The following is a 20,924-nucleotide window of genomic DNA, read 5'->3' on the forward strand; positions in this document are numbered from 1 at the left end:
AACCTAACATATATTTGTTGATCAATTTGCAATTAGAAAATGCATTGCTAATATTCGAATTCACTTTTACCGCAAAAATAATGGAGATTTAACAATTTTCCCTATATAATATGATTAACGTTTAACTTAAACATTAAAGAAATACTGTGGATAAATTTACATAACTTTGTGGATTCAGTGATACTTTTATGAGTATTTTTGATTACTTAACTGCTAATTTTAAAAACCTGAGGATCTGACTACCATAATTGACAAAGTAAACTGTCTATTGTAAAATTCAGTGCGCCCAATACCTACACAGGTAAATCAGTGACAGGGTTAAAAATAAACTTGTCACATGATTACAACAGGTAAGACCGTCTGAAGGCTGCTAAAAGGTAACACTGTACTAAATAACATGAAAAGGGTCCTCATGACAAAATGACCTTGATCATGTTGATATTCTTTCATGAATGGCCATGAATAGATTTTGAAAACTTTTGAAATAAGGACGTGAACTATATGTCCTGGTTGAGTAAACAAGTTGCTCACATAGTGCCAAAATGATTTGAAACATACTGGAAGTTGCAAATAGGTAAGCTATGTTTTTTTTAAAATTTATTATCATTGATAAAACGCTAATTATAAGGGAAACATGATTATTCAATTACATGTATAAGAATCAATATATTTATTGCGTATTTTAATAAATTATGAAATTAAGAGGAAAAGGGACAAGATGATATCTTGCACATTACTTTTCTAATAATTTTTTATCCTTATTATTTCTTTCAAAATTTCTTTGAATGTCTTTAAATAAAGTATCTTAATATCAGATTAGATATTACTACCGGTAAATGTTAATTCCATTTACTACAAATGTGTGGGTTTTTTTTTTAAATTAATGGCATACTAATAATTAAAAATACCTTTAGTTATTCATGTTTTAAACAGTAAAAGAAACGTTTTAACCCTGAATAGACAAAATTATAATGCCAAAAAGGTTAACGTACTGTTTTATATTTATTGAACGCTGCATTTTTTCCCCTTGTGTATACTCCGCATATCATCTTGTCTTTGAATGTATCAGATTTAATTTTAAAAAAAGGTTTTTGAATCATATTTTTTGATTCACGAAAGTTTTGTTCTTAACATATTGTTATTTCTTATGCATTTCTTTTGTCTTTGATCATACCATTTAAGGTTTGTCACTCGTGAAATTTGTTAGATCAAGGATTTTTTGAGAAGTATATTTTGGATAAGTACTCATATAGAGTGACTCAAAATCGCAAAGAAAATAGGGGATCATTGTTCATCTTACGGATCTACGGTACAATGAAGATGACCTTTTTGCACTTAAATTTTAACTCTTTAGTTAATTACTTGTCATATTTTATCAGATGTAACTATGGCAATAAATATGACTTTATTTTACGTAAAATATTTTGAATGATATTTATCATTTAACAAATCTTGCAAATTAATGCGCGTAAATTATTGTGCTTTTTTTTTGCACTAAAGAGTAACAAATTTATGGTATTAAAAAACTAAATAGGCAATAAAACATTTTCTTAAATCAAGCTTTTTACGACTTAAGTGCTGATCAGTCACAAGTATCGAGTACTTTAAAATAATGAAAGAAAAAGTTGGGGTCAGTGATGTTAATTTTGAAATATTGGTCAAAATATCTTTTTAGACATATCTTCATTTTTTGGCAAAGCTTGTTGAAGGAAAGTGTAAAACTTCATATTCTAACCCTAAAAATATGAATTAAGACCTATGTTAAATATTCCTAGCAATATCATGACGGAAAATATTCTCAAAGAAAAAGTATGTGAGGCTAAAGTTCCAAGATATTAAATTTAATAAATGTGCAGATTTGCAAAATTATCTGCTAAATATCCTTCCACCACAAGAAATAGTCCCTCATAAATCTTGCTTCTTTTAAGTTTTTTGAGCAGTTTTTCATTGAATGTTAAAACATTAACATTGTTGAAATAAAGTATGTTGTAAAAATTGAATTTTAATAAATAGTTTTGAAGTAAGAGGTTCTGCGTGAGCTTTTCTAAAAAGCTGACGAGTGACATACCTTAATTAACTTAACATTACTTTGAGATAATCTTATTATTTGTTTTTGGTATTTGGTAAAACGTCAATTACCTGTAGATTTCTTCTTTTTTTAAATTTTATAAGTTTGACAATTATAAAGGCATAAATATAACTTAATCTATAAACTAGAAGCACATATACAAATTTTGAAACAAAAAAGAGAGTTGGCTAACGAACCTTGAACCTAATATGAACTTTACACCAGATATATATACTCAGAAATTTTTATAAACTGTATGTATCTAAATGGAAACAACAACTATAGTCTAGAACTTCAAGGTGAGGCCCCATTTTGTTTTTTAGAATATAAAATGTTCTCGGGATAACCCTGAGTGCAGCCAAATGTTCATTTAAAATGTTTCTATTATTTATACTGTCAGGGATATTAAGGACGCTCGATCCTGAGATTTTGAGCGTAATTTGGTCAGGTCCTTTATTTATAAAATTCTCCATCATTTTTAAGTTCTAACATTAAATCTGAATTCTACAGTGCAAATTTAACTATACTCAATGAAAAAAAAACGATTAAATTCCATTCAAGTAGAATTAAATAGGAACTATATTTCGTGACGGAAGTTTTTTTTTAGAAGAAAATGATCTGTTTTTTCCCTTTTGAACTATATCAGTACTGTTAATTTTGGATTCCTTTTTTTCCTTCCTGGTTGCACAAAAAGCTGTTTTTTGCAGTTAAATGTGTTATGCTGGTTCTGAAATAATTATTAAAATATTTCTTATGAGTTCTATCAACAAAGTGTGACAAATATAGTAAATATATTCTGAAAATCCGGGAAAAAATTGAGCCAATTTTAACGTAAAATTAACATTTTTTAGTAATATCTGAAAATTTACATCATATACCCTCGCTTTTGATGTTCTTTTCTAAATATTCAAGATAAGTTTGGCCTTTTTGCTTAAAATCAGAAAAGGTTTAAGACTTTAAAATAATGTTCTTGCTTATTAAATTTTTCAATGCCAGAAAAATCACTATTTATTAGTGCAGAAAGGTCAAATAATTGATTATGCGAAGCAATTTAAAACTTTTTTCTTAGTCACAATTTCTAAGTGTCTTTTTAAAAACAAACTTAGAGTTCATTTTGTTTCATGCTTTAATTGGATAAAAATATTGGAGGGAAAACGTCAAAAATATTATTTTTAATTAAGACACAAATTTCAGTGCAAAAAGGTCATAGCAAATGTACTGTAGCGCCAAAAGAAACGTATTGACCCCCATTTTGTGATCTGATTTTTAATTAACCTATGTATGTAGAAACTAAAAATATACTTCACAAAAAAAGTTTAAGACTTTAAATATCAGGATCGAACGTCGTTAATAAGATTTTGATAAAACCTTTTATAATACTCTACCACAACTGTTAAGGTCACTGATCCCACCTCTAAAGTTTCCAGGGGTACGTGTTTTACACCATCCTCGTGTATTATAGAATTATTGAGATCACTCACCGCTCAGTATCTTCACATTTTACGAAAAAGAGAGCCAAATAACCAGAGTAAACTAAACTTATTTCTGAAATAAAAATGCAAATTTAAAAACTTACCTTGTACATACTATATTAGTATAAAGTTATATGCAAGATATTTTAAACGTTCATACTGTGGAATCATAATATATTATCTAAATATTGCATTGTCTTGCAAACTTTAAATCATGTATTTAAATACCATCTACCCTCCATTAATATAAGTCGATTTTCAACGTTTTGAACCGGGATATGACTAAAACTTTCTAGGAATTTTAAGTATAAATGCATATTTTAAAAACTAGTACACTGAACCATTGTTAAAATAACTACATTATGATTGCAGCACGGCCCATGCAAAGTAAACCAGGATATTTTGACTTGATACTCCGATGATTTGGGGATATTTAGACATAGTAATTCACTATCATCTGATGGATGTATAACTCCTTCTAGGATAACAACAGGAAAATGGGTAACCTAACTGTTAATATGTCAGTCTTCTTATTTAAGATCTAGTACATATAAAACATACATGACACGTGACTCCGAGGAACTGTAAAACAAACATGCTCTCTTCATGACTTTTCTGAAAAGCTGACGATACAAATAAAAACTATATTAACTTTGTTGTTAAAAACATGTTAAATTGTGATTAGGCACTTAATTTTCACATATGTATATTTTTTTGTAAAATATACATGGCTAAAAGGAATCTTTTTAAACTTTTTACCCTTTTTTAACATTTACCTGAGGAATCAAATGTTCATGGGGGAAAAAATTTACATCCAAACGATTAACTTAATTTTAATAAAGTGAACAAATTCGTTTCCCTTTTGTATTCTTTAATTGCCTACCTCTTTCTTGTTTGAAAAAAGCTGTTATCTCCGATTGAATTACTCTGTGAACTTTAAATCTGTTTTAAAAGAATAATTTATGTAACTGTTAAAAATATCAGTTTGTTCTCCAAAATTTAATTTATAAATATTCATCAGGCATCATGTTAATCGTTTATTTGGGATTGGTATTACTTTGCGGTTATCATGGTTACCCATTTGGAGCACCTGAATCTGCTTGTGACAACATGACACCCGTGCATGGAGCTCCTTCACAAACTACGTCATCACCTTACGTCATTACAATGTCATCTTCTAGTTTGACTACAGGAAATAATTTTTCAAGTATGTGAATACACATCTCAAATGTAGTAGGCCTATAATTTAGCTTAAATAGCTGGTGATAAATTTACTTTTCCAGAAGTACTTGGCTAAAAAACATTAAATGCCGTGATCCTTATACATTGATCAGGTAGACCGAATATCTTATAATCACTTTTTAAAGTACAAAAAAAAAACAAGGAAAATATCATTAATCAAAATCTTATCGGTGCCCTGGGAAGAAAAAAAATTCGTTATGGTTTAATTCTAGTACAGAAATATTTGTGACATATTTTCTTTCAGTCACTATTTCATCTAAAGATGGAAAGACGACCTTCAAAGGTTTCCTGTTGAAGGTTTTTACAAACTTACAAGCTCCTATACCATTCACAGGAGGAGAGTTTGAAGTACCTGATAATGCTCAAAGGCGCTGTGATGGAGTAAGTCATTACTGTAAATTATTCATGCCTTTTTGGTTTCTTTTACTTGGGATTTTATTTTCTCTATTAATTCTATTTATAGGGTGTAACTCATACTGACCATAACCCAAAGCTGCTTATCAATTTTCCCTGGAATCCAACAAAACGTTTTAAAGGAATCGTAAAATTCAGGTATAACGTGTGTACATGTAGTTAACAATTATTACCTATCAATCAAGATCCCGGTATTGATAAAGATAAAAACCAATTTATGATCATTGATGTTCTTTAGATTTAACATTGTCCTGGCCTGTTGTACTCAATGAATGTCTATGCATAAAATAAGAATAATTATTGATCAATTTTTACTCTTAAAAAGAAATCTAAAAATGATAATTGTACCTAGTGTGTTCGAATCCCTTGCTATTTGCAGGGCTACAGTTGTCCAGTCCCTCAAAGTCCTATGGACAAATATTGAGTCTGAGTCTCTGAGTGTTGACTACATTCCTCCATCTACAGTTCCTAGCACTGATATTACCACGCCAATTCCAATTTCAAGCACGACAGGGGTAATGCTAAATTAAGATGTGACTTTTTCTCAAACAATTGAAGTTTTTAAACAGGTAAACAAGTATGATTTATATTGAGACGATTTGGGGTCCATATTTGCTAAATGTCACATATGTTGTTTCCAGACGCCTTCTGACTATCCCCGCTGTAGCAAAGGTTTCGGTTGCTTTAAAACATGCCCCAGAGAGTCATGTGACACTATTGTCCAATGGAAAAGACGAGGAAAAGTTGTTGATTTCAGTGTTATTTATCGCCTACGAAATCAAAACGACAAATGGGTTGCCATTGGAATTTCACCAACTGGCAAAATGGTTAGAACTTTTAAATTTTAAACCTTATTATTTTTTTTTTCACAGTTATTTATTTATTTATTTTTTATTTTGCCAAAATTCCTGAATATTGAGTAATCCAAAATTAAAAAATGAATATTATACACATAACAATTATCTAGATTGTATTTTCAGCCGAATACAAACGTTGTGATGTGTATTCTTTCCAATAATGAAGTACATGTTTTGGAGGGCATAAATGAAGGTTACAGTTTCTCAGTACTTCCAAACGTAAGAATTTCCTCTCCATCTTATTTTGCCAGACATTCTATCAGTTTACATACTCGGTTTTACTTTCAAATATAATGCAAAAACTGGCCTGAATTTTAGATAAAATATTTCGTTGCCTTTAATTCTTTGTTTCCGCTTTCAGACTTCCCTTGGGTTGATCAACATAACTACCTCTGTTATTGGTCAGATTTTGAACTGCTCTTTTTCACGTCAAATTAATGTCACTGGGGATTTTGGCAATGTGTACAGTTTGATGAAAAAATATTTTATAATACTCGGAAACGGACCAGTTACTTTGGGTAAGAATATTGATATATAGTGTATATACAATATCATAAATATATGAATTGATTTTAGGGTCTGTAAAGAAATGAAGTCAATTATACATCAATTAATTTAAGTTTTTGCAGAGTATAATGATGTTGAACACCTTCACATAAAAAACATTCTGCGTTATTGTATAAATTTTTTAACCTTATCTGCATGAATGCTAATTGTTATATGAGGAGCAATCGAACCCTTCTCTACAACTGTCGAAATTAAAGAAATAAAAATATTATTGTGTATGCCAGCCGCAGAACTGTAGAATTATATGGGTTTTTTTTTATATTAGTCTTTGACCATAACGCTGTTATGGTCAAAGACTAATATAAAAAAAACATAACGTACAGTTCTGCAGCTATTTGTCCAATGGAAAAGACGAGGAAAAGTTGTTGATTTCAGTATCATATATCGCCTACGAAGTCAAAGTTTAAAAAAAGATTAAATTTCGACTTTAAAATTTAAATGCCGTTCACAGGAAACCCCAGGAGACATGCGAGAACTCCTGTTGTCAGCGATGAAAGAGTCGACTTTTTGTTAAACCAGACTATTGGCTTTAAGGAAGATTCCATGCTTCTCTACAAATTACATGGTTAGTAGTTTTATAAGATTATTTAATATTTAACTGCCATAATTTTTTTTAGCAAAAGCTTTGTATAATTACTGTAACAAACTGCAGTGTATTTTAACTATTAAAAACCAACTTATTTCTAGAACATTTTCTTCCAGGGGACTGATTAAATTAAGCTCTTGATTCGTACATTTTTATTCCAATCAAGAGTAACTTTTGTTATCAAACACTTTGTTACTTTATATACAGGAAAATATTACAACAATCGGTTATTTTTAGGTAGTTTGATGATATTTGCTTGGATATTTCTGTCCAGTATTGGCATTATAACCGCCCGTTATTACAAGACAGAGCGGAGGGATATGATGCTATGTGGAGACCAAGTCTGGTTTGCTGTAAGTATACATTATACATCTAATCTGGATTCAGAAGTATACTTCTGCAAAGAAAATATCAAAATCAAATTTTGTTATTTCAGAAGTGTTATTGTAGCAATTAGAAATGTTGAATCTATAGTTTCATGTATTTCTTTTGTATTTTCAGATACACAGAACTGCAATGACACTCGCATTTATCATTACTACTGTGGCATTTGTTATAATCTTCATGCAAGTTGGTACACTTCTGCAGGTGTGTGTTAATCATTACAAAATTTATTAACATCTAGTTTATATATTTAATAGTGGTTAAAATAATACAACAAGCAGCATTAAAATTTTACAGTATTATGATTATTGTTGCTATGCAGGTAACAGATTGCGGTATCTATTTGAAGTACCACCCTATTCTAGGAATCACTGTCATGGCCTTGACTGTTGTTAACGTGTGTATATTTTAAAAATCCTAAAATTACTCTCAAGCTTGTTATTTTGCAAGGTTTATAATGCATATTATTATAGAATATATGATTATAGTGGGTTTTTTTTTTTTGGGGGGGGGGGTACTTTAAGGTACATGTAATTGTATTTCAAGAAATTTTTTCAAAAATAGAGAAACGACACTGATTTTTCTTTGTGTTCTTTTTCTCTCAGTTGCAAAAATTTGATATCCTTATACACTGTATTACATAGATTATTGATAGGGGAGATAATAATTTACACATATACTAAGAGCAAAATATGTAATTATATGTCTTTGCCTTCGACCAAAAAGAACAATACTCAGTATTCTTGGACTACCTACTTACTAGTATTACCTTCAATATCTTTTCCTTTGTTTTTAGCTCACCTGAGCCAAAGGCTCAAGTGAGCTTTTCTGATCACAATTTGTCCGTTGTCTGTCGTCGTCGTTGTCGTTGTCGGCGTTGTCGTCGTTGTCGTCGTCGTTGTTGTCATTGTTGTAAACTTTTCACATTTTCATCTTCTTCTCAAGAACCGCTGGGCCAATTTCAACCAAATTTGCCACAAAGTATCCTTGGGTGAAGGGAATTCAGATTTGTTCAAATAAGGGCCTTGCCCTCACATTGGGAATTAATGAAAATATATTAAGAACCACTGTGCCAGGAAAGATGAAACTTATGGGGAAAGTAGGTAGTGTAGATTCAAGTTTGTTCTCATGACCCCCCGAGGTAGGGCGGGGCCACAATGGCCGACCAAAGTTTTACATAGAAATATATTGGAAAAATTCTTTAAAAATCTTCTTTTCAAGAATAACAAAGCCATAATTGATCATATTTATATGGAAGGATCCTCAGGTAGTGTAAATTCAAGTTTTGTTCAAATTATGACCCCCGGGGGTAGGGCGGGGCCACACTGGCCGACCAAAGTTTTACATAGAAATATGTAGGAAAATTCTAAAAAATCTTCTTCTCAAGAGTAACAAAGCCATAATTCATCATATCTATTGGAAGCATCTTTAGGTTGTTTTTCTATGACCCCCGGGGGTAGGGCGGGGCCACAATGGCCGACCAAAGTTTTACATAGAAATATGTAGGAAAAATCTTTAAAAAATCTTCTTCTCAAGAATAACAAAGCCATAATTGATCATATTTATATGGAAGCATCATCAGGTAGATAAGATTCAAATTTGTACAAATCATGACCCTCGGGGGTAGGGCGGGGCCACAATTGTCGACCAAAGTTTTACATAGAAATATGTAGGAAAATTCTTTAAAAATCTTCTTTTCAAGAATAACAAAGCCATAATTGATCATATTTATATGGAAGCATCCTCAGGTAGTGTAGATTCAAATTTGTTCAAATCATGACTGGCAAAATGGCCGACCACAGTTTTGCATAGAAATATATAGGAAAAATCTTTAAAAATCTTCTTCTCAAGAGTAACAAAACCATAATTGATCAAATTTGTATGGAAGCATCTTCAGGTAGTGAAGATTCAAATTTGTTCAAATCATGACCCTCGGGGGTAAGGCGGGGCCACAATGGCCGACCAAAGCTTTACATAGAAATATATAGGAAAAATCTTTAAAAAATCTTCTTCTCAAGAGTAACAAAGCCATAATTGATCAAATTTGTATGGAAGCATCTTCAGGTAGTGAAGATTCAAGTTTAGTCAAATTATGACCCCCGGGGGGATGGCGGGGTCAAAATGGCCAATCAAAGTTTTACATAGGCATATATAGGAAAATTCTTTAAAAATATCTTATCAAGAATAGCAAAGCCATGATTGGTCATTGGACTACTTTTGGATTTAAAGTATTTATCTACTTTTTCTTAGCCACAGTGCTCAGGTGAGCGATGTGGCCCATGGGCCTCTTGTTCTTTCAGCCGACGATTGCTCTCTTTCGCTGCAGTCCTGATCACAAATACCGACACGTCTTTTATTATTCTCATAAGTTTATTGGAATCTCTGCACAAATCATGGCAGGTAGGTGTAAATATAGGCACTCTACAAGTATTTTGTCTGAAACTGAAAAACATTTCTTTGATAAATTCCACCAAAACAAAAGCATCAGACTTAATTGGTTTCAGCCTCATAAAAACTAGTATATGATAAGTATAAGTTTTTTTTCTTTTGTAGCCATAACGATATATTTTGGTGTCAATCTGGAAAAGTCGAACACGCCTGTGGGGACATCAAGTGTCGTCATAGGTTACGTCATAACTTACATCATCGTTGAAGTTTTATTAGAAAGTGAAAGCTACTTCAGTGATATGAAAGGTAATAATAATAATAATAAAACTTTATTTAAAGAAGGTAACCTGGTTAGTGCATGCACTATTCTTCCCCAGGGCCTTCTATATAATTATATATATCAAATACAAAAATATATACACTTCATCAAGATACAATTCATCATAATTATATACAATTAAGTAATAGGTTTGAGGAAATACAATCACTGAATTATGAATAGTGTACAAATACAGACAGATTTTAACAATAACAGTGCAATATACAATATTGTTTAATCGAGTATAAAGAATGGCTATTTTCAATTTAATTAAATTTAAGTGTAAATTTTCAAACTGTGAATAAATTTTACTAGGTGATGATCCAGAGAGACAAAGTCTTCTCCAATCGAAGGGGAAAGAATATCATTCATTTAATCTTCAATCGAAAGTAAGTGAAGATGCTTTGAAAATTAAAGAATTTCTAAATCTTTTTAAAAAAATGTTTCAGTATTACTGCTACATTTTTTTTTTATATTTTATGCAGTTATCATTTAGATTTAATTAAAGTTGTAAAGTTGAGATACACTGTATTGTTTACTTTATATACAATAATGTTTGCATGATTTCATAATATAAATACATTTTTATTTCTATATTTTAGGTTAACAGTTTCAAATTATCAATCCTGATGCTTCATATTCTGTGTATGTCAATGTACTGTTTGACTTTGATTTATCTTGTGATAACGGCACCACTATTTAAAGCGTAATGTGATATGAAAGAGAAAAAAGTATAAATTCTGTATTTTTACATCATTTTCTGATAAAATTAGAAATAAATTTATTTCATTAAGTTGGTACTTTTCTTGACTGTCATTTACTTTTCATTTTTAGCCTAAAGTTTCTTTCTTGTATATACTATGTTTGTACCTCGTGCTTCTATCATCTTTGTGTTGCATTTAACTTTCATAAAGAGGGTTATCTATAACAAGTAAACCTTGTTAAATATACGACGATCTCAATTTTTCTTTCGTCAGCTTTCTTTCTTTACGTAACAGTATATCATTATCAGCAGCATATGAAGTTTGTGTAGCCAGCTAATTCGATACACAAGAGCATGTTCTACGTAAGGCCCATTACTAAAACAAAGAAGCTAATGATAAATAATTTGATGATACAAGGATTTCCTGTTAAAATTTGTTAAAAATCTTTTATATAAATTATTCATTCTGATGTTATGATGGCTGATACTGTATTATTACTGTCTGACTTTTAAACTGGATCGTCAAGTTTTGCATTTAATCGGTCATGACAAGGAGGAAATGGCGGGTGTCACCGGTAGCAGGGGATTCTTACTCTTCCAAGTTACCTGAACCCATCCCTAAAATATTAGAGCCGGTAATTACTTTGCCCAATTTTAAGACATATTGTATTAGTAGATTTTTGACTTCATACCTGTTCAGTATGTTCATTCTAACTACTTCTGTAAAGTGTTAATCACCTTTGGTACATTAAAGCAATTTTTACTTAACAAAATTCAACATTTCCAGATTATGAATCTGTATATAAGCTGCTTAAATTAACACTTTCAAGGCCAGACCAAGGTCCAAGGGTGAGGCTCGGTCGATCATAAATAGATAATACATTTAAATATTCAATCGTTTTCTACTGCTTGCTTATATGACCAATGAGACTGTCACGTTCTTCATCCCATGTCCCTCAGATTTATCGATCCCTTTAGGAAAAAACATAATATATTTTACCAAATACTCGTGACCAACGTGTTCTGGTTGTAAATGATTTGGGAAATTATGATAAAGGACAATGTCGCTCAAGCGAAACCATAAATTCCTTGAATTGCAATTTGGAAACAAAAGCTTATATGCAACTGATGGTTTATGAAATAAAATTAAGACATGGAATATATATATAGAGAGAGAGATAACGAACAGTACTCGAGCTCAAAAGTCCATAAAACAATACAAAATAGGAGCAGAGCAAACATGGACCTCCAAAATATCAGAGGTGGGATCAGGTGCCATGGAGGAGTGGGCATCCCCTGCCGACCGGTCACATCCACCGTGAGTTCCTTATCATGATTGGAAAATAATGTAAAAATCTGTCAATTTATTTTGTAAATAATGGCTTAACATTAGTATATATGAAAAACGTCAAGCAGCATTTGAATGTCAACGATTAATTGAATTTGCTGACAAGGTCATTGCATCGACCATAGAACTTATGAAATGATGACTTTAAACGAGACTGCTGATATACTTCTTTCATCAACTTGTTTGTCAATATCTTGCCTCGTTTTAGAAATTGTTCATAGGTAGAGCGTGCTCGTGTATCGAATCAACTGAGAGATATAAACCCCGTATGCAGGCGAGGAATGTTTATTGCTGCAAAAGTAAGGGAAGTTTACGATTGAATATTTAAAGTCATCACGTTTATCATAAAGCGCCGTTGTTAGATTACCATTAACGTCTTGTTCAAGTAAGATGTTCGAATATGAAACAGGTGTGTCAGACTCTGTGGTATCTTTTATATCAAGCTCACATCTAAAGAGAAGTGTAGTTGAAATATAACTGCGTCTCAATTGTTTTGTTTGAAAATACTTCATCGCCATAAAATTTTATCAATGGTAGTAAGTAGCAAAAACACAAAAAAAATTACAGTTAGATATTTAATAAGAGAAAAAATGTGTATATAAAATTATTTACAAATAATTTGTAGAGAGACACAAAATTGACAAATCATCTATTTAAATTTGTCCTTTTAAATATTTAGCAAAGCAAAACTTCTTATACTCCTATGTTTAGTCAACATAAAGCATATAATCTCCTTAACATACTGAAAGAACCATCTTTCTGTGCACCATTGTCTCATATACGGAAGTACATGTATTGTTGAACTATGGCTGTATAAAGAAACAGTTTTTTTATCCAAATCGTACCACAAAGTTTGACCTTTCATTGACGTTCGTGCACTTCTTCGATCATTCATCCTATTTTCATGCATCATTAAACAGCATTCATATTAATCACAATCAGTCTTTCATTTAAACAGTCATTAAGCTTGACAGTTCTGCATGATTGAAAGTGTTCTGTTCCGAGTTCAACTTGTTCCTGATATATTGCATTTTTCTAAAGAGGGGGTGGGGTGGGGATAAAGACTTTTAATAACCGTAAAAACCATATGTTTTATGATATGACCCAGCATCTACATTTCTGAGTAAAGAAATTATATTCCAAATATAAATTCACTTTGAAGAGTAAAACTGCGCAAATTTGCAATGAATACTAAACTCCATAATGCATAGGATTATAAAATAATACATCGTATATTGGTTGGCAGTGTAGGAATACATAGCTGGTATAAAACTTATCCCGCGAACAATTGTGGATAACGTCCAAAACCAAGAAAGCCTTCACAGAGGTAGAATATATATATATATGTGGTTTATAAAGTAATGATAATTATTTACACCGCTGTGGTGCCCGGCCCCTCTGAAACCACAGGGGTGGAATTATAAGCCTTTTGGTCCAGGACAACACGCCCAGCAGTTAGGGACCTTAGCACTGGATTACTATACTTTTCTCCCTTAATACTCTCAAAGACGACATAATGATTTTCTTCATTGGAGTCTTCTACGGAGTCTTTTTGACTACTGTCACAATTGTCATTATGGTTAACATCACGTGAAACAGTTCTCGCAGTAGATGTAGCCACTTCCTGCTTTTGTAGGTTTTCCCGGTTTTGCTTATTGACGTTGGTCTTATTTGTGGGTGATGTTATATCACGTGACGTAGAAGGCTGCTCTGGATCTGGATTTTCGCATCCATCCGGTGGATGACGTTTGCACCATCCGGCGAATATGTTATAAACGCATTCTTTTTCTCCTTGCCTAAGAAAATACCACTTGATTCAATTAATATACGAAATATGGGCTAAAAAGATTATTGAAAGTTGACAAAAATACATGGTTCTGATTAAAAAAAAAACAAAACTCTTACCATTTAAACTTTTTGAGAAAGAAGGCGACAATTATAATGCAAACCAACAAAATGGCTATTGCAACAGCAGACAATACGATCACTGTTAGTCCTGAAAATATAAAATTTTCAACATTCAAATGAAGTTTATCAAAATTGAAAATTATATTCTAATCATTACATGATAATCAGTCATTTGGTTGAGTCTGGTCAAGAGGTCGTCTATACATAGAGCAATGGTTGAAACTTTAAACATGACACAGAGGTTTAATTGGCAGTACAAATGTACTTCTACCATGTCCGTATATAAAAATTAGAAAAGGAATAGAGTAAATAGGTTGGTACCGCCATCTGATTGGTCCTCCTCAGCTGAAGTTGACATAGCGGGAGATGGAACTGGATCGTTGCCGATGGAATTTGACAGATGATTGGTTGATGTAATTTGATTCTGCGTGATTGATTTGGATGTATGAAGTTTAGGTGACGTAAATGGAATTCGGTCATGTGACGTAATTTCAAAGATATCTGGATCGTATTTGTCTGGGTCTTCTTCGTCCTCGCACTCTGCATCACCCTCTGAAAAACACGAATGGGGAAAAAATATGAAATTTATTTATTGATTTCTTTAATTCGTATTCAATTTGTATAATTTTTATGTCCCCCTAATCGAAGGACTTTTGTTATATAGTTTTGCCCTGTCCATTCGTCTGTTTGTCTAGCAGTCTGATTAAAATCAAACCTTCTCTAGCTCCTTTTTATTTTGTTTGTCGTGTCGACAAACAAAATAAAAAGGAGCTAATGAAGGTTTGATTTTAATCAGGCTGTTCGTCTAGCTGTTTATTAAGGAAAGCAACACTGTTTAAAATAGGAATGATAAGAAAATAAATACATTACCTTCTACGCATTCGTAAATGACGCGAAAGAAAGTGACGTATTCACATTTGATGGAATATATCCTCCACACCGTAATGTCACAGTTCCGTTGGCCGCAGCACTCCTCTGAAATGTCTACATGCTCCGTGCAGTCCCCCGAGGTGTATACGCACTGCCGCCACTTGTTCTTGCCGTAGACCGCCTCCTTTATTTGGATTTCGGTTCCAGTGGGACAACGAAGCTCGACTGTCTGTTTTCCAGCTTCCTTCTCGGTACAGATAAAGGCAGATTCTCCCACAACTAAACAAAAACTTTTAAATCACTAGTAATATGTTTATATAGATTGTAGGTTGTTACGTTCAGCTTATCTCAAAGGAGAAGTCAAGTGTATACCATCAAATTTTAAAAGTAATATTGGTCAAGGGTTTGTTTCAATTTCGAAACAACAAACTACGGAGATATCAGAGTTCGAGATACCGAAATTCAACTGTAATAGAACGAATTATTACAAATGAAGCATTATTTTTATTTTTGAGTTTTATTGAATATAGAGTATTTTTATGTGCATTCTATGCTTGATACGTATAGGCAATTTTTTTTGCAAGTTTATTTCAATATTCTTGACACATAAAGCAAAGTTCAAAGAAAAATTTTCTTTTTTAAACCATCCAAATGGTTGACTTGAGAGTTCTTGAAAGGAAACCATTACGATGTAAAATGAACGCTTTTGTAGTCTTCTAAGAAACAAAATATTATGATTAGGGATTATAAACGCAGTATTTGTCTTCGTGTTTAAGGTTTGTAGAGATGAAAATGGGTAACCATCAAGGTTCGTGCCCTTTCTTTCACTCTTTAATCACGCAAATAAAAATGATCATTTTTTTCCAACGAAAGAATAAAAAATTCTTACCAAAATAGAAAAATTGGCCGATTAATTCGTTTTTGTCCGGTTTTTGTCCTGTCTGCGATTCATTTCGTTTACTGGATTTATGAGAGTAATTACTGTTCGTTATCTCGATCACCTTTTAGTTTTAATGAAAAGTACATTTAACATGAAATAGGTTTTGTAAAAAGAAATATTGTAAAAGGATTTTACAATTTTTTTTTTTTTTACAATACTTATTTTATCATGTTGAATGTACTTTTCATTTAAAAAAAAATAAATTAGAAAAATTACTTATTGAATAAAGGGTCATTACAAATACTTCAAAATCATTGAATCTATAAATATTTACAAAATAAACTTTATCATGTTATAACGAAAGATTATTAATGACAGTAAAACAAATTCTTGGTTATCTTTAAAAATTCTTGAAATCAGACAATATATATAACACATACCTGTACACGTTAGAACTGCAGCAATGACAACAAAAAGACCCAGAATTTCCGATAACATTTCCTCCGTCCAGTTCTCTGAATCTGTTCACATTACAAGACAGCCTCTGTATTAAACCTTTGTCTACCACGGGAGGGACATTGAAGTCTGCCCGGCGTCCGCTTCACCCCTCTACACGAGGAATTGTCATTATTCGCCGGATAGACCTGGGGAAGGGGTTTCTTTGTTTGCTTTGAGGTGATCTTTGTTTCTCGCAGCTGGTGACTGGGGTTTTCATCTCCCCACGAACATCTGTCGTTTAAATCGCCCATTCAGCGCGCGTTATATATCCTATTTTAAGGTCGTGTGACCCCCCAATCGTGACTGAGGTGGTGTTACCCCCGGCACCTTACTCTAATGCACCAATAATCTCGTTACTTCAATACACTAGTCAGCGATGTGTGCATTCAAACGAGAAATTTATCGAGATGAAAAAAAAAGGATTTCAAGTTCGTGTCATTGTTATCAGAGATGTTCGTTTATGCTAAGGTCTTTTGTTTATATTTTTACAACAGGTGCAAATCCTGCATACAATTTATTCATATACGTAAAAAAATATCCCATAGCCTACAACGTAAAATTTCTTTCTTTCTTATCTTTTTTTATTATTACTCAAAGCTAAATTTCAAAATATGAGTAAAATTTCTTTTGAATATAATCAGATTGGAAACTTTAATTTGAAATCATTTTTTTTTTCATGTGGAAATTTGGAACATGTGGAATATGATGAAATTTAATTCCACTAAAACCCACTGCATACCGGTATATGGAAGTTAATTAAATCAAATACATGCAAGAAAATTCGATCTACACGTGAAGATTTATACATGTATCCCTAACCTATTATTTAATCTGCATGTGCTTTAATCTTTGTTGTATCACATTTATTTGAAAAAAAAAATATTTATTACATGGATGCACATCGCTATCTAATGTAAATTAAGGATATCCGATCCTCAGCCAGGAAGGATAACTCCAAAAATCAATATTAAATTTGAAATGCATCAAAATGAAGCTTGAAAATGAAATTTTTTCATGCAACAATTTTCATTTTATTCATCTTCATGAGATTCAATGTTTTTTGGAAGTCTTAGAAAAGGTCTTATAAAAGTTGATATTTGTACCCTATAAAAGGGGAAAAAATAATACAGTTTCAGAGAAATAAGATTTTCTTGAATCCAGGCTTAGATACCAATGCTTATTAGCATGTTATGAAATACGAAGTGATTTGTGGTGTCTTGCAGTGATAGCAAAGGCCTTTTACACTATGTACTTTAGAATATTTGACGGAAATAGCAGACAAAAAATACCAAATAAGTATAAAAATCATGACGATTTCTCCGAATGCCTGGATACCTATCGTTTTTAAACCTAAAATATAATTGTTGATCAATTTGCAATCAGAAAATGTATTGCAGATATTCCAATTCGCTTTTTCTGCAAAAATATGGGAGATTTGGCAATTTTCCCTATATAATATGATTAACTGTAATCTTTAACTTTAAAGAAATACTGTGGACAAATTTACATAACTTTGTGGATTCAGAGATACTTTTATGAGTATTTTTGATTACTTAACTGCTAATTTTATTAACCTGAGGATCGGACTACCTTAAGCTCTTTTTTTTTTTTTTTTTTTTTGGTCAGTCCAAAATATCTTAAGTTTTTCAGGCTTTTTTTTTTTTTTACACTATTTTGATATTTACGTTTTCCTGACATGTAAAAATCAAAATCATGGAGAAAAACCTGGAAAAGTCAGGTATTTCGGACTATTTTTTTGTATGCATGTACATGTACTTGGAGCCACAACAAGACAATGGATTTAACATTACCTGCATAAAAAAATAGATTCTAGTGTTTTCTAATAACTTGTGCGACTTGTAGCTGCGTATCTGCAGCTTATTGCAGGCACTTTATTTCAAGGGGAATGGTGCCCCCTCCCCCTTATCTAAACATAAAAGATTGAAAATGTACATTGGAAGACTGGTTGGCTCCCAGTTTTTTGTGGATTATTTAAAAAGTTAAAAAAAATGAAATGGGATTTTCAAGTTGAGACCCCCATTATTTTTTACAAGTAAGTTGTCAAAAAAATCTAACTACCTTCTCCCTTTTTAAAAACGATATTACATGCACTGCTGTATGTGCCTACATTCATATGGAAAATTAGGATGTGGATGTTAATACTACCAAGCAACAGATCTGCAGCTACCTGGTCACAACTGAAGAGATTCTGCAGTAATGGTTTAACATGTAATAAATAAATTCAAAAAATATATATGCCATGATCACAGGGGTTTGGAATGTTCTCGGGTGATATTCAAATTTTTAAGAAATATTTTAATTTAAAAATTTTAATTTTTATTTAATTTAAATGCTCAAGTAGCGTTATACTATTCAAGTTAGCAATCTATACTCCTTGAATTTTAAGGAGAATAGATTGCTTAATATTTTTTTTTAAAGATATCTACTTTGTAACTGTGAGTTAAAACTAATAATTAGAGTCGTAAATGACAGTAACTGACATCTCATCTACTTGAAACTGAACTTTATAACAGAATTTTTATTTCATTTATTCATTTTAAGCTAAGACATTAAGTAAAACTATCATATACAAAAAATAATAAACTTTTACAAAAATAAATTTAACTAGGGCTAATTGTAACGGGAACCGTTACAGGTGTTCCCCAAACGCTCCCCAACTCCCTTTTGGTGCCTTATTCCCTGTAAGCTTCATTAAATAAGACGAACTCTATGCCTTTTAGACTATAACAATGTTTTCCCAGAAGTATAATCAGTATATTCAAATTTATGCATTGCACGCATGCGCATTTGAATGCATGTGCATAATGACCATATCATCCTGTCTACACTATTTATATACTAGAAATTACAGCGTTTTATCCAAAAGTATTAAAAAATACGTTTAAATCTAGTGTATTTGTAATTTTACTCATTTCACGTGCACGCACGTGCATGCATGTGCATGTCGACTGTATCTTCTTGTAGGAGTCTGTTATGTTTGTCTATGTTCTAAATCCCATCCTGTTTGGTTGAAAAACGAGGAACTTATAGCCATTTTAAGTTTAAGCCAATCAGATTGCAGCGCACGTGTATGCGCATGTTTTCACGACAACTGTTATATATCATATTGTAGGACATCCTAATGCATGATTATGTTTAAAATTTTAAAGCATTTCGTCAAAAATTAAAAAAAGATATTGCGATTTTTGTTTCAGCGAATCACAGCAAAGCACACGTGCATGCACGTGCATGCATGTGCATGACGACCATACCTCCTTGTGGGAGTCCATTATGTTTGTCTATGTTCTAAATCCCATACTGTTTCGTTGAAAAACAAGGGAGTTATAGCCTTTTAAAGTTTAAGCCAATCAGATTTCAGCGCACGTGCATGCGCGTGTTTACATGACAATTGTTATACACCATATTGTAGTACATCCTAAAGTATGCGTATATTTTAAATTTCATAGCATTTCGTCAAAAAACAGAAAAGATATTGAGATTTTTGTTGCAGCCAATCAGAGCGAAGCGCACGTGCATGCGCGTGAGTTCGTGCTAATTTGACAGTGTCACATTATCTACACTATTAATATATCCTTATTAAATGAGTTTTAAAATATTTCATCAGAAAATGTTAAAGTTATGGCTATATAAAGTATATCCGTCATTTCACTCATTTCACGCGCCCGCACGTGCATGCGTATGCGCGCAAAATAACCTTCGTGTTGCACACCTACACTACACACCTATTAACCCTAAAAAGGTTTTAGCTCAGTTGGGTGAACAGTTTCTGAGAACACTCGCGGACAAAAAAAGTACCGGAGAACAAAGAAGAAAAAAAAGAATAATAATAATAATAATAACTAGTGCTAATTGTAACGGGAACCGTTACAGATGTTCCCCAAACGCTCCCTTTTAGTGCCATATTCCCTGTAATATACTATATATGAAAGCATTCAGTCCAAAAATTTTAAAAATCACTCATACAAGTGTATTTCTAATTTCATTCGTTCCAAATGCACGCACGTGCGTGCACATGCATGATGACCATACTTTCTTGTAGGAGTCCCTTATATTTATCTATGTTCTGAATCCCATCCTGTTTGGTTGAAAAACAGGGGAGTTATAGCCATTTCAAGTTTCAGCCAATCAGATTGCAGCACACGTGCATGCGCGTGATTTCATGATTTTCTTTCTATATCGCATTGTAGGATATCCTAATGAATGACTATGTTTTAAATTTCAAAGCATTTCGTCAAAAAACAAAGGAGATATAGTCATTTAAAGTTTCAGCCTCTGTTCAATCAGATCGCAGCACACGTGCATGCGCGTAATTTCTTGAAATTTTTTGTATATCATATTGCAGGACATCCTAATGTATGATTATGTTTTAAATTTCAAAGCATTTCGTCAAAAAACAAAG

The 20,924-nt window shown here is 32.1% G+C and overlaps 2 protein-coding genes across 3 annotated transcripts; one reads left to right on the plus strand and one right to left on the minus strand.

Annotated features, from left to right (window-relative positions):
* The first annotated feature begins 528 nt into the window (after positions 1–528).
* On the plus strand, positions 529–11,090 carry LOC134280641 (ferric-chelate reductase 1-like). Its single transcript, XM_062763080.1, has 17 exons — positions 529–574; positions 3,913–4,041; positions 4,562–4,747; positions 5,027–5,163; positions 5,246–5,334; positions 5,576–5,711; positions 5,838–6,023; positions 6,177–6,272; positions 6,415–6,571; positions 7,072–7,185; positions 7,444–7,559; positions 7,708–7,794; positions 7,913–7,987; positions 9,891–9,990; positions 10,144–10,284; positions 10,613–10,686; positions 10,900–11,090. The coding sequence occupies exons 2-17, from the start codon at positions 4,038–4,040 to the stop codon at positions 11,005–11,007; spliced, it is 1,806 nt and encodes a 601-aa protein (XP_062619064.1). The 5' UTR covers positions 529–574; positions 3,913–4,037; the 3' UTR covers positions 11,008–11,090.
* Positions 11,091–12,946: 1,856 nt separating this feature from the next.
* LOC134280642 (uncharacterized) lies at positions 12,947–16,855 on the minus strand. Of its 2 annotated transcripts, none has more exons than XM_062763081.1 (5): positions 16,455–16,855; positions 15,127–15,416; positions 14,578–14,808; positions 14,254–14,344; positions 12,947–14,144 (listed from the first exon to the last, which is right to left on the minus strand). In XM_062763081.1, the coding sequence occupies exons 1-5, from the start codon at positions 16,502–16,504 to the stop codon at positions 13,721–13,723; spliced, it is 1,086 nt and encodes a 361-aa protein (XP_062619065.1). In that variant the 5' UTR covers positions 16,505–16,855; the 3' UTR covers positions 12,947–13,720. The 2 variants fall into 2 exon arrangements, with proteins under 2 accessions (XP_062619065.1, XP_062619066.1); XM_062763082.1 differs by having other exon boundaries at positions 15,127–15,405; positions 16,447–16,854.
* Positions 16,856–20,924: the final 4,069 nt, after the last annotated feature.

The sequence above is a fragment of the Saccostrea cucullata genome, unplaced genomic scaffold (assembly GCF_032062105.1).
Source record: "Saccostrea cucullata isolate Sc308-1 unplaced genomic scaffold, CSIRO_AGI_Scuc_v1 ctg842, whole genome shotgun sequence".
NCBI classification, from domain to species: Eukaryota; Metazoa; Mollusca; class Bivalvia; order Ostreida; family Ostreidae; genus Saccostrea; species Saccostrea cuccullata.

Coding starts and splice junctions, on each gene's coding strand:
- LOC134280642 (XM_062763081.1), bottom strand. CDS start 16,504: ATGTTATCGGAAATTCTGGGTCTTTTTGTTGTCATTGCTGCAGTTCTA. Junction 14,345..14,577: donor GGAGGACCAATCAGATGGCG/GTACCAACCTAT, acceptor TTATATTTTCAG/GACTAACAGTGATCGTATTG. Junction 14,145..14,253: donor TTTCTCAAAAAGTTTAAATG/GTAAGAGTTTTG, acceptor GTATTTTCTTAG/GCAAGGAGAAAAAGAATGCG.
- LOC134280641 (XM_062763080.1), top strand. Junction 5,335..5,575: donor AAAGGAATCGTAAAATTCAG/GTATAACGTGTG, acceptor TGCTATTTGCAG/GGCTACAGTTGTCCAGTCCC. Junction 10,687..10,899: donor CATTTAATCTTCAATCGAAA/GTAAGTGAAGAT, acceptor TCTATATTTTAG/GTTAACAGTTTCAAATTATC.